This window comes from Theobroma cacao, chromosome 2, assembly GCF_053813885.1.
Source record: "Theobroma cacao isolate CCN51 chromosome 2, ASM5381388v1, whole genome shotgun sequence".
NCBI lineage: Eukaryota > Viridiplantae > Streptophyta > Magnoliopsida > Malvales > Malvaceae > Theobroma > Theobroma cacao.
Genome location: NC_142640.1, coordinates 20,959,885 through 20,972,020, shown reverse-complemented (window position 1 = coordinate 20,972,020; position 12,136 = coordinate 20,959,885). Strand labels below are relative to the sequence as shown.

Genomic DNA, 12,136 nt, shown 5'->3' with positions numbered 1-12,136 from the left:
TGGAGGGGGGCCTCTCAAATGTTATTATGTGGAAGCGGGTCCATAGGTTGATTATTTATGATTACCTACTCGGGAGTGATATCTCTCTGGGTTTTCAAATACGTATTCTTTCGCATGGTGAGAAATACCAGTTTTTTGGCAACTCCCTTATTTATACGATGGCTTTGTGTTTGATACCTCAAGTATGAGTTTGTTCATATGATTGTGTATAAGCATTGACATTGCTTGATTTTACAAGAGCATGCGTGCTTATGTTAGTTTGATTTTGAGTAAAGAACATTAAATGATTTCGACAGTAGAAATATTTTAATTGCACTGGTTTTAATATATTACATGAAGTGGTTACTTTACATCACAATTCTTTGGTATTTATGTAAGGCACAAATGCTCCATTTGAGTTTAAATTGTTTTATATATTCATATGTTTTTAATATTCAAATTTTTTATCCTTGGCTTATTTCCCATCTACGCCCTGCTCACAGAGCCGATGATCACTGAGTCTATGATACTCACCCCCTTATTTTCCCCTTTGTTACAGATAAATGATCAGCTCGCGTGTATTGCCTCAGCATATTTTGACTCGTTGCGACGTAAGTAATGGCATCTCTTAGACTTCCACTCCGAGTCGCTCCGCTACATAGAGTTCATGTTTATGTAGGATGGTTGGTTGTATAAAAAAAATTAGTTTATCATAATTGTATCACCAAACAACCTTGATGTTGTGTATCGAATACTAAGTGTGATGTTTGAATGTATTTTAAAATTTGTTAGATTTGGAGATTGATATCTATTTACCGATATTAATTGAAATTTATTATTCGATTTAAGTAAATAATCATATTTATACAAGTCGGTAGAATTTTAAATAGTCGTCACAACGTGGACCGTTATAAGGAAATCTGAGTTGATTACTTTACGCATTAAAATGTTCGATTTAGTTAACAAGAATCTCAACTAAAGCTTGTTCGGGATTTGGCGGGTTTTCCCGCAAGTCTTGGACGCTGGTAATGATCAGGAATAGGGTTGTTATAGTGGCACTAATCCAGCTTGTGATTCCTATCTATAATGCTTTGATGCCATCCGTTGAGATTACTCCGGGTGATGCCCACATCGGGAGTTTACTGCGGTCGATGATCTGATCCTTCGTCCGTTGTTATGGCACCTGCATGATCTGTTCTCCACCTGTTGCTTCGGCACGTGTGTAATTTGTTTCTCCGTTAGCGACTTTTGCCTTGAGCGCGATCTGATTCTCCGCTGGTTGGCCACCATGTGTGATCTAACTGTGTCCAGGGTAGGACCACTCATTTGATTTCATTTGACTATGATGACATGCATTGAGTATGGCATGGTTTGATTTGAATATGAAATTATGGTGGCTGACTATGAATGATACTTGAGGTTGTGCTTAGCAACTAAGGTGTGCCTTTGAAGCTTAGTTTGATGGCAATGGCTTTAATGGTAAGCCTTGATTTGATATGATTTGATGTGAGGACACAAAATTTGTAAATTGTGGATATGACATGCAGTTGAGATGTGATCTGGCAAGACTTAACATGATGAGTTGTGCATGTAAGACATTAGGATGATCTTTGCACCTTGAGTTGGAAATGTTTAAATATGAATATATTATGGCTAGATGAGCCTAGATATAATATATATATATATATGAAATATTATGTTGTGATAGCATCCTTTCACTAAGTAGATGACTCACCCGTCTGTTGTACCATGTGCAGATAAGAGAAGTTATGGGATTATGTGGTAAGTATCGTCAATTGGACGGACACGTAATTCGCATCCGGTAGGGTTCCCTCCCCATGTGTCACTCCGCTGAATCTATGTGGGCCTTTCGCCTTCATGTCTGATTAGATGTAAAATGTGTCAGGCACGATGTGACATTTTAATTCTATAAAGGTTGTTATGTACAAACCCAATTTGATGGCCAATGTATGGCCTTATGTATAATTGTATGGATTGTGAGCCAGGGATAATGTAATATATTTGAATTGTTACAAATATTTTATTATTAACCCCTTGGCTATGTGTTATGTAATTTGAACTCTAAGCCTTACTCGGGTCTAGTGAGCTTGCCTGCTGGGCTCGTACACCGGTCACAGACCCTCGAATTTAGGCCATGACAGTTTTCATTCTCCAAATTTTTTAGAGTCCAATTCACCCTTCTTGGACATTGTTGTTACTTACCTATTGAGTTAATACTACTAACAAATACAAGTGTTCTCTAATCAATCCTTACTAGAAAGTTTGTCACTTTCAAGTTTTCTTCTTTAAGGTCAACTAGACCTCTTTTTAGGATCGACTAGGGCTATTTTCTTCAAGGATCTTGTGTATTTTGCCCTAAATTGATTGCCCTTTGCCATAAAATCGACGAATGAGGCTTTTCTTTATAAATTTGTGTGCAATTTGCCATAAGATCGACTGGTGAAGCTATAGGATCAATTAAAGCTTCTCAAGTTTTCAATATTTTCGTGTTTTCAACCTTAAGATCGATTGGTGCTTTGATTTCTTCAAGTTTCTCGACATTTCAGCATGTATAGTCAGCCGTATCTTCCTTGTAAGTGAATATTGAGCTGAGAGATGTTTGCTTTTTGTTTCTTCAAGTTGAAAACTCAATGTTAATTAAGTCTTTTAATGATAAGTCAAGTGATGATAAAGATGTATCAAGCTTACGTGGGCTTGGTGGATTACCTTTATCAGGTCCTCAAGCCAGTCATGGCTCGGGACGAGTCGTGACACTAAGCATACATACATGCTTATCTCATGTAATATGTAGAAACATCATCACATGCATATTATAAATCAATATACTTCATGTAATCCATACATATCTTATTGAAACGGTGGTTTGGTTTAACATATTTGAAAAGACTTGCCTTTCCTTGTTGAAAACTAATACATAATAGAATGTTTACGTATATATATCTATATATATATATATATATATATATATATATAAGTTTGTAAATTCTTTCAAAACATGGGATCAATAACAAACACATTTTCATTTATAAAGTGGTTATAGAAATCATATCAACCAAGTAACTTATCAAATCATGCTTTTAGTTTTATAGACCAAAATAGTTTAAAAGTGGTATATCCATTCATCTTTATGGAGCATACAAACCTTTCCTCAACTTTCAACGAGAACTCGACTTCTCCTAAGATGCTAACTTTTTCACTGTGCGTAGCAACATTTAAACGAGTATCAATAAGGTTTCTAACACCATAAAATCATATTCTAATCAAACCTTGAGTGAAAATCTTCAACCAATCTTTGTCTATTCCCTATTTAAATTTGTTGTTTATATTTCTAACTTTAGTTTAGTTGAAAAAAAATGAAAAGATGGCTAGGTCTTGAAATTTGAGCCTTATTTATAGTTTGAGGGTTGAAAATACAAGTTTATCCTTTATTTTTTGAAGTATGACACTAAAGTATTGATACCTTGGGTTTAAGTTATACTTTTGAAATAGAATGGTTCTATTTGGGGTTTTTCAACCAAAATCTAGATACTTGCTTTTCTAGATAGCATGTCTCGAGACCTCCTATAAAGTTTCAAGACTTTATTCATCCCATGAATCAAGTATCGATATTCCTTAGCCAAGTCTCAATACCTTGGCTCCAAAATGCTATTTAAAGCAAAAAAAATAAAGTCTTTTGGTCCCATTTGAATTTCAACTTTCCCAAAACTCAGTTGAAACCATTTAAAGTATATTCCTAAACCAAATAATGTTTAAAATCATTCACAAAATCTCTAAATCTTTACCTCAACAAGTTTAGTTAATACTCTTTATCTTTTAGTTGCAAGGTAGGATTCCACGATCTTCCAAGAAAGTAATGCTTTGGTTGACTTGATGGCTAACAAAGGTTTTTCTTTGGTTGAAGAATTCATTAGTTCTGATTTTCCTCTTGTTGGAGCTTGGAATTTGTTGATGAATGATGTTATGGCCGTCGGCCTCGCTTGTATGATTAAGCTGTAAAGTTTTGTTTTTCCTTTCAAAAACAATAAAATAATAGCATCAACCTCCCTTTTATCGGAAAATAATAAATGATAAAAAATACTAAAATAAGGAGGCCCAACTACTTATCTCCAGAATTACAGGATCACACACCCCGAAGAAATGCCACGTGGAGGCTCGAAAACTGGCTCAGGGCCCGTTTTTTTTAACGCCACTCATCAGCTTCCGCGCACCTTGATCAGTAACTCTCTCCAGTCCCTGCCGCCATAACCTTCTTTATACTCCTTCGCCAACCTAAACCATGTCCGTTTCTATACCCTCTCTACCCCATGCGCACGCTAGACCTTCCTTGCTTCCCATGTCTATCCTGCGCCGCCTCCCCCTCCCCCTCCACCCCTTAACCCTACGCCACCACCTCCCCCGCCGACGATTCGCCACTCTCGCTGCAGTTCGCCAAGACACCAGCGTCTGGACTCCAACCCCAATCTCATCAATCGAGCCCGCCGCCGAATCCCTCTTCCACGTTAGCATCGACGTGTCGGACTCTCCGGACCTAGCGTCCTCACATACTCTGCCTGGACAGTACCTCCAGCTGCGGCTGCCGGACGTGGATAAACCGTCGTTCCTGGCCATAGCATCTCCGCCGTCACTGGCGGCAGCTGGTGGAGTGTTCGAGTTTTTGGTGAAGAGCGTTGCAGGATCGACGGCGGAGCTTTTGTGCGGGTTGAAGAAAGGGGATGTGGTGGAGCTTAGTCAAGTGATAGGAAATGGCTTCAATGTTGATAAGATCGATCCGCCTGAGGATTATCCGACGGTTTTGATTTTCGCGACTGGGTCGGGAATCAGGTTAGGGTTTTTTGTTGGAGTACTTTAATAACCAATCTTTATGCGGTATTTGAATTAATTCAATTTAAAAATTGAAGCTCTATTGTTTTATCATGCTTTGTTTCTTGTAGAATTTGAACACTTCTCACATTTGAGATGCTAAATTAGGTGAAAATTTGTATGAACATTTTGCGCTCCAGGTTTTTTTCTTATTCTTACGTTGAATTTGAGCAAAGCCCTGGTCTTGCTCTTAAGGTAGTGAAAGATTTGTGGTAGTAGAATTCTCTGCACAGTAATTTTAGGACTGCTTAATGGTTCTGGAAGAACTTGTAAACTGTGCACTCTGAAGTTCAAAAATTTACTCTTTTCTCTTTTTGCACATAATGGTATATGTATCTTCATTTGGTACATGGTCTTACAAAATGTTGTTTGATGCTTTTAGGATGGAAAATTGACTACTAAGTACTCCATTTTGGGCTCATACTTTTTAATACACCAATTTGACATCATTTACAAAATACCCTGCCCTCACTATTTTGTATCTACTTCATGTTTGATATTGTTTTTTTAATTTTCTTTTTAGCGTAAACCAACTGTTTGAATCTTTATAGTCATTCATATTCAACAGCATGAAGATTGCATTGATGATACCATGATGCATGATTCTTTAATTCATCAACATTCATGTGTGTTTTAAAGGTTTTAAAGCTTTGAATGGTTAATATCTAGAGATGGATATAGTAATTGCCACTGATTTCTGCATTGGCATGCTCATGGGAATCGTTTATATGTATTGTTTTCTTGTTTGCAGTAATAGCTTTCCCTTTCGATATGACTAATGCACCCCTCCCCCAACCTACCTTTTTTTTTGTTATCTTATTAACTGCAGAACAATCATTTTCAAGTCCATTAAATCTCGCTTCTTGAGAACTGGAACAGAAATTGAAATATTTGTGTATTGTTTTATTATTGGCTGCTGTGATGCACAAAGGTGATCATTCTTTATTGTATTTCCTACTTTGGAAGAAGATCAGTTCCATCACCTTCTTTTTATTTCAACATCTTAAGCGTCTGGAAGAGTTCTGTTAGTAGGCACTTATTGGCATTTAAAAGGAAGAAAGAGTAGATCCTGTAAAGTGTGCATATGTGTTTGTTTTGTTGCTTCTATTTGTTCATATGTTTTTCTTTTTTACTATTTTGCTCGGTAAACTGATTTATTGATTGTAATAGATATCTCCGAATGGCAATACAGTTTGATATTGTTGACTATTTAAAAATCCTATTATTATACATTTCCTGCAGGCATTTCTTTGTAGCTTACTTGTTCTGTTTACTTTCTCTTGTCCAGTCCAATTCGATCTCTCATTGAGTCAGGATTTGGTGCTTATAAGAGATCTGATGTGAGGCTTTATTATGGGGCTAGAAACCTTAGGAGAATGGCTTACCAGGTCTGGTTCTTGATTGTCCACTTTGTTAGACTTTTCTATATTCTAGAATAAGCAAATCTTTTCTGCTTGATTTTGAAGGTCTTGTTTGTTCCTATTATAGGATAGGTTCAAAGATTGGGAATCTTCTGGTGTTAAGGTTGTGCCGGTACTATCACAGCCTGATAATAGTTGGACTGGCGAAAGTGGCTATGTACAGGTAGAGTGCTCTATTCACATGTTTTAATATTGTTTGATCCTGTGAGAATCGAATTATCACAACCTGCATTGACTTTTGCAGGCTGCCTTTGCTAGGGCCAAGCAAATTCGTAGCCCTAAGGGCACTGGTGCAGTGCTTTGTGGACAAAGACAAATGACCGAGGTTTGTTTCTCCTTCTTTTTAATTCAACGATTGTCACTGATTTCTTTGTTTAATCTTTCTGATTATCTCTGGAATTTTGGTGGATATCTATCACTTGGTTCTTGTCTGTTGTTATTTTCCTTGAGAAGCAATGTTTGGGATTATTGCAATAATTAACCATTGATACAAGCTTTCTCTTTTATTGAATAATAGGAAAAAGTTTTGCATGTTAATTAACTTTAGTGTGTGCTTCAAGTAATGGTGTAATCTCCTTAACCATTGACTTCTTCTGTTTTTGAGTGTATGATAGAATATGTATTGAAGTTTTTTGATCCTATGCCTTGAACAGTGAGATGTCTTCAGTTGAATCACTGAATTTGGAGTAAAACTGTCAAGTGTTCTAGATTATATTAGGCCTGTGGAAGAGCAACAATATGCTATAATTACAAACGTACATACTTTTTTGGCTGCAATGCAAACCTAGACATTGGTACAATTTTGGGTCGTGGTACAATTTGATACAACTATTGGATCGCTTATAATATTTGTTATATGTAATCCAATATTTTCCATTCTTTGTTAACATACCAAATTTCATGAAATAAAGTAGTTGTTTTTGGCTAATATGGAGCAAACGTCCATGGCCTTCTTTGTCAAGAAAAAAAAATTGTTTTGAATGGCAAGAAGAGATTTTACTATAAGTTTTAAGTTAGCCAATTTAAATCAACAAGATTATATGAAGATATAAATAAGCCCAATACCTTTTTTTTTGGGCTAGACTATAATAACTTGTTAAACCCAATTATGATGAATGTACAAAGCTCTTCTGGAATGGATTATGGGCCGGAAGATTTTGAACCCAAGGTGGAATAAACTGAAAGCCTTAATCTATTTGGCTTTGTTTTTGCTTCTTCTTCATGTAGCTGCAGCAGCATAACATAGTTCTGCTTGTTGAACTTGAAATCCTGCCCTCCCTCCTACCCGTGCCTATCTCTCTCTTTCTCTATGAAAAATAAGCTCATGATTGAACTTTTCGAATGCCATATTTTGAGCTAAGCGCTAACTCATATCAAGCAACGATCACATAACTTTCCTTTGCTCTGTTTTATGAATTGCTTTTGCAAAGATGCCTTGTCCAAATTTTTAGTGCCATGCTAGACACATAAATCGTATCCCTACTGTTTAGTACCCATTTTTAGGGATCTAGGTCGTGCATCAAGAGTTCCAAGAATGTAAAGGTATGGCAATCTAGATCCCAAAATCTGGTTCACAGTTCGAGGGGAGGTATTAATATTAGTAACTATGCACATAATGCTATGAAGCACAAATATGGCTTAACACTTTACCTGTTTGGTTTCATTTTCGTGTCCAACACTGATATGGTTTGATAGATAGCCAACACAAATGAAACACCTCAAAATATGTAAATAAATAAATCCGGCATGGGGTACGCATGCAACAATTTAGTGTGCACTCACCTTGGAGGTTTCAAATTCATCCCCATAGCAACCTGTTACCAATCATCCGCCCTCAATACAATTAGAAATAAGAACCAAGCAATGAAAAGAAAGTAGATTTAAATATTAAAGCTAATGGGGAGGGAACATGATAAAGGACGAAGGAGTTGAATTTGCAGAGGGAATTGGGAAGAGGAAGCAGGAATGAGTTCCATTTCCTCATTTACATTGGAGGTAGACATTGTTTTGATATTTGAGCTTTGATGGTTGACTCTTGATTTTGATTCTGAGGAGGCTTGACCTAGTAATTGGATTTTTTCTATTTATTATGGACATATGCCTAAGCAATGTTGGGCTTTCTGTATCCTATCAAAAGGTTGCCCTGCTTTAGAAAGTAAAATGTTCATGGATTTTTGTTAGCATAAAAAAAGCTACTTTTTAGGAAGCAGAGTTAACTGGATTGACTTTGTAAAATTTGTTAATGGTGAAAATATAACTAATTACATTGGAATGAAAAGATTCTATAGTTATTGATAAATGATTATATATCAGTTATCATGTTATTTAAGATACAATATGGAAAATTTGGGGGCCTTAGTTTGTGAGTTGAAAAGTATATTGAAAAATATATTTTAGTTGAATCAAAATGGCCTAATGTCCTTTATTCCTTGCTTCCTGTTTGCTTCAGCTGAATGTCTTGGATATATATATTTTTGCAACTCAACTTCTTTCCTTACGAACTTATTCTCTCTCTCTCTCTCTCTCTAATATGAGATGTCTCTCACGACTCACACCCTTTGGCCTCAGTTTCTCCAACATTCTTACTTTCATGTATAAGCAAGGTAATAAGCAGAGTTTTGTGGTGAAATTAATGAATTTGTTGTGGTTGATTTTTCTGCCAAACTCTGCAACATGTGTTCCCAATTTCTTCTATTATCTTCTCACTGCAACTGGCAATGGGAGTTGAGGCTGTATTTTTGGCTATAGTAAAGTCAGAGGTATGACTGACCAAATGGAAGTGGAAGATATAAATTTTTTAATGGGAGTTGAGGCTGTATTTTTGGCTCAAATATGTAGAATTTTGGTTGTTGGGTTTTTGTCTCTTAGGTTTCTTGGGTTATTAGTATTATTAGCCGATCAGTATTCTGTTTAAGGTAGGTGTTTCTAATAGAAGATCAGAGGAGCTTTTCTTTTTTTTGTTGCTGACAATAAATTGGGTTGAAGTTGTTAGTGATAGTCCTTGTAAAATTTGTAGGTGCTGTTTTTTCTAATAGTAGTTGTGTAATATTTTTGGGTTTATTAGTATTTATGGCTGATGGCTTTATAGGAGATTTGGAAGATAATAAGAGCAGGAAAAGTTCATGGCTCCCTCTGATTGTAAGGAGTCAAAAGGAATGAGAAAACGGTGTTGTATACATCTTAATTGTTGCGAGCTGATCAAGTAGCTGACATGTCTTGAAGGGGTTTTGTTGCTTGCTTCTTCCTTCAAAGTTTTGCAAAGGTGCTGTTTTTTCGAAGAGTAATTGAGTCTGATTTCTTTTTTTTGTTTTAAATTTCTTGGTTTGAGTCATCGTTGTTCAATTTAGATTGTATGGTGTATCAAAATCTTATTTTTTAGTATTAAGTAATATCATATCATATTGTATCGTAAGATACAATAAAAAATTTTCAAATTAATTATAAATATCATATATATATATATATGTAAAATAAAAAAAAATTTAAAAATGTTATAAATATTAATAGAATTGAAGATTATATGGCATAAATTGAAAAGATAACTTTTTTTATTTAACTCTCAACATGTTATTTAATAATATATATTTTTAAATAAGAAATGTATTTTTCATGTTAATTTATTAATTAAAAATTAAAATGATTTAACATTTTGAAGTCAAAACGGGAAAACAAATTTTTTAGTATCCTTTTTAAATCTCAATGACTGAAACCCATAAAAAGTAGTTTTCCATGTTTCAATCTAAAAACCATAAATACATAAATGGGTTTTGGAGTAATTGAATAGGATAAAACTTATAAAAAGTGTATTGTATACGTATTGCATATTGTGCAATATACTTTTGATTTGTATTATTTTTCATTATTATCGTTACATATCGTATGATATGTATCATATTTTGTACGATATTAATAACTATGGTTTGAGTTGATTAGTATGTGTGTTTTGGTGGGTGATAGGCTGATGAGAAAGGAGAAAATTGGGTTTGAGTGTGTTTTTTTATAGTAGAATTAGAAGATCATAGAGAGTGAAAGATCTTGGCTCCCTCTAAATTCCAAGGATTCAAAGGGATGAGAAAACCAGGTTGTATTGTATTAACTGCTGAGAGCCGATCAAGTAGCTGACACATGTTTTGGAGGGGATGTTGCTCGCATCCTCCTTTAATTTTTTGTATGGATTTGTGAATATGGGGCCTAAGCTTTTGCATTCTTCAGTTACTTCGAGCTTCTGATTGAAATGAAATCTTATATGTTAAACAAATGCATGGCTGAGATGCAACTGATTGAGAAGATAAATGCTTGATCTCCATGGAATGAATGACTAGGTTTTTGGATGTTGGTAGACATTAGAAGCTTACAGTAGATTGTTAGGACTTAGCATATCCTAGGATATGGCAATAGTCGCCGTAGTGAATTTACCAATGGGGAGTAAACAACAGCAGAAAACTGTTTTATATTATTATTATTTATTATTTTGTGCTTGGGTGGTAAATTTGCATTTTAACTGTGTTGGGGAGTTAGACATGACATGTAAGCTGAATGTTGCTAAATCAGGGCATGAGTAACAAATGTTGCTGAGCTGATTTTGCAGGAAGTTACTTCAATACTTGTAGCGGATGGAGTTTCGAGTGAGAAGATTCTAAAGAACTTTTGATGAAATTCAAACGGGATTCATGGTGTTGTATCATTGTTGAGGGACATCTGATGATTATTCTTTTCCTATTATTGCTAAAAACGAAGCATGCTTGGCTAATAAGGTCAATTTTGGGAATTCGTCCAGGTGTGCTGGCGTAGCACAGTTCAAATTGTATGCTGGCGTTTGTAACCTGATATTCTGACCTAGCAATGCCGAAAGAGGCTAGCAGCCACTAACATTACTTTGATTTCCTTTTTCTTTCTTCTTTTTCTTGGAAAAGGTGACTCAAATGGTGGGAAAAATAATAGACCACCAATATTGTTGACTTTTAACACTGTTTGGCTAGAGAAGGAAAAAGGTAGACAGAAACATTTCTTTTGTTTGGTTGAAAGAAAAAATAGAGAGCAAGTGTAAAAAGTTTTTAATACCCTTTAGATTTTCATCTCTTGCACCAAATGTATAAAGTGGAAAAACGAATATCTCCATCTATCATGCATTTCTCTCTTTCCCGTCATTTGCTGTCGTAGCTGGGGCATGGACAAAAGTATTAGTTCCCTGGGTTTGCGCAAAAGGATAAATCTGTTTAAAATTAATTGAATAAATGATAAATTAAACATACCTGTAGGATATAAAGAAAACTGTAAGTGCACAGTAGACGAAAGAAAAAACCGAGTTTGATTCAGGTCTAAAGACCAATAGAAAGAGTTTTGTCGTCTGCCGTGCTTAGTAATTAGGATTCCATTGGGTAAAATACAAATACGCTGAAATTTGGTTGAACACATTTTTTTTTGAAAAAGTATGTGTTAATTATTAAGTTAATTTTAAGGATAAGGACAAGTATGTCCATTATTATTATTCTTTTCCATATAATATTTTATGCTTTATTTTGTTTTTCTTTTCTCTTTTCCTTTTCCCATTGTTCTTGTTTTCAGTTGCAAAATTGTGAGATTTAAGTAGTTATAAATATGTTTGAAAGATCTAATTAGTTGTAAGATAATTTTTACTTACTATCAAATTGAATTTTAATTAGGTTAAACTATTATTAAACTATGTATTAATAATTGTTGGGAGTCTATGTTGGTTTCTACAAATACAAAATTTAGTCAGGATTTACCACAGGAAAATTATAAATCAAGATAAGGATATCTCAAAAAGTAATTCAAGTGCCTTACCTTCAAAGGGATTCATGCTTCTTGTTGCTAATTAATTCTAATGATCAACT

The 12,136-nt window shown here is 34.9% G+C and overlaps 1 protein-coding gene across 1 annotated transcript; it reads left to right on the top strand.

Annotated features, from left to right (window-relative positions):
• The first annotated feature begins 4,214 nt into the window (after nucleotides 1–4,214).
• On the top strand, nucleotides 4,215–11,348 carry LOC18609105 (FAD/NAD(P)-binding oxidoreductase). Its single transcript, XM_018116431.2, has 5 exons — nucleotides 4,215–4,821; nucleotides 6,149–6,248; nucleotides 6,349–6,444; nucleotides 6,526–6,606; nucleotides 10,870–11,348. Exons 1-5 carry the CDS (start codon nucleotides 4,277–4,279, stop codon nucleotides 10,930–10,932), a joined length of 885 nt encoding a protein of 294 aa, XP_017971920.2. The 5' UTR covers nucleotides 4,215–4,276; the 3' UTR covers nucleotides 10,933–11,348.
• Nucleotides 11,349–12,136: the final 788 nt, after the last annotated feature.

Coding starts and splice junctions, on each gene's coding strand:
- LOC18609105 (XM_018116431.2), top strand. CDS start 4,277: ATGTCCGTTTCTATACCCTCTCTACCCCATGCGCACGCTAGACCTTCC. Junction 6,249..6,348: donor TTAGGAGAATGGCTTACCAG/GTCTGGTTCTTG, acceptor TTCCTATTATAG/GATAGGTTCAAAGATTGGGA. Junction 6,445..6,525: donor GCGAAAGTGGCTATGTACAG/GTAGAGTGCTCT, acceptor TGACTTTTGCAG/GCTGCCTTTGCTAGGGCCAA.